At 42.0% G+C, this 1,380-nt stretch overlaps 1 protein-coding gene across 1 annotated transcript; it reads right to left on the minus strand.

The window, feature by feature from the left end:
- Positions 1-583: 583 nt before the first annotated feature.
- LOC135223991 (uncharacterized) lies at positions 584-982 on the minus strand. Its single transcript, XM_064262913.1, has one exon. It carries the CDS (start codon positions 980-982, stop codon positions 584-586), a length of 399 nt encoding a protein of 132 aa, XP_064118983.1.
- Positions 983-1,380: the final 398 nt, after the last annotated feature.

The following is a 1,380-nucleotide window of genomic DNA, read 5'->3' on the forward strand; positions in this document are numbered from 1 at the left end:
GGTGTTAGGGTTCCACCACCAGCTCTCTTTCTCATTTGGTCGTCCTCTACCAGATGTCTTCCCTGATCATTCTTCTGCTATTTTAAGGATCATTGCACTATTTCCTGTCCATCAGGTGTTCACATCCTCTGCCAGTCTGAAGCCCCTATGAATTGCTTCCTAAAATCTCTCTGATTTCTTGCTCTTCTAATTGCCACTACTTTATCTTCGGTTGAACTACCTTTTTCCCCATTCCAACTCGTCTTAACAAGAGATCTAACACTACTAACCTGCGTTGTCTGCTAACACACTCTCCTTTAATGACCTTACAAGTCTTCACTTCTGTTAAATGGTTCCTTCTGCACATTAAAAAATCTATCTGCGTTTGTCTTCCCCCACTACTATATGTCACAAAGTCATCATTTGTGAAAAAGGTGTTGTTAATTGCCATGTCAAATGCCAGTGCAAATTCTGTTACCAGCTCTCCTTCCTCATACATCTCTCCCATGCCATGTCCTCCAAGTATTTTATTAATGTTTTCCCGATTGCACGCTATGTGTCCATTCAAGTCTCCCCCCAAAACTAACCTCTCTTCTATTTCTGTTTAAATCATGACTTCATCCATATCTCTCCAGAACTTATTTTTCACCTCTTCACTGCACCCGCTCACAATATTTTCTTTCATTTCTTTACTGATGGCAATCCATACACCACCTCTTCCTGTTTCATCAGCTCTGCTACATAGCAACTTATAGCCATTGCCAATGTCCTTTGCTTTATTTTCTCTCCATCTTGTTTCCTGCTCACATAAAATGTCCACTCTCCTTCTCTCCAAGACATCTGCCACTTCCCTGCTTCGACCATTCATGCTGCCAACGTTCAGTGTTCCCATTCTTATTGCTTGAACTTGCTTCTTTAGCCGCGCCCGTCCTTGACGCGGTAGCCCTTGTCCATTTATCGGGGAGGTCAGGCCTTCTACTGGTAACTGTTCCTGGCTGTTCATGGTTTCGGCAAAAATTTTATGGTCGGATGCCTTTCCTGCCACCAACCCTCACCATTTACCCGGGCTTGGGACCGGCATAGAGTTGTACTGGCTTGCACCCCATATGGCTGGTTTTTTTATATCTCTGATGCATACATCTTAAATACGTTAACCAAATAAAGCCTATTCAATATCAATCTTCTCTTGTTCAGTGTTTGAAATACTTTACTAACGCTTAGTACTGAAACGGTTTGAAATGTACTATTTAATCTAACTTGTACCTGCTATATAATTCCAAAGACGGGAATTTTTCAAAACTGAAAATCATAAGTCACTCCTCCTTCCTGTTGCCTCTCACTCATGATGTTTAACGCCAGAATTCAAAGGTCTCGGTCATGAAGTGATAACAGTCGCGCTTT

The sequence above is a fragment of the Macrobrachium nipponense genome, chromosome 10 (assembly GCF_015104395.2).
Source record: "Macrobrachium nipponense isolate FS-2020 chromosome 10, ASM1510439v2, whole genome shotgun sequence".
Lineage (NCBI taxonomy): Eukaryota > Metazoa > Arthropoda > Malacostraca > Decapoda > Palaemonidae > Macrobrachium > Macrobrachium nipponense.

Bases quoted from the DNA above. Each gene is read 5' to 3' on its own strand.
- LOC135223991 (XM_064262913.1), bottom strand. From the start codon at position 982: ATGAACAGCCAGGAACAGTTACCAGTAGAAGGCCTGACCTCCCCGATA.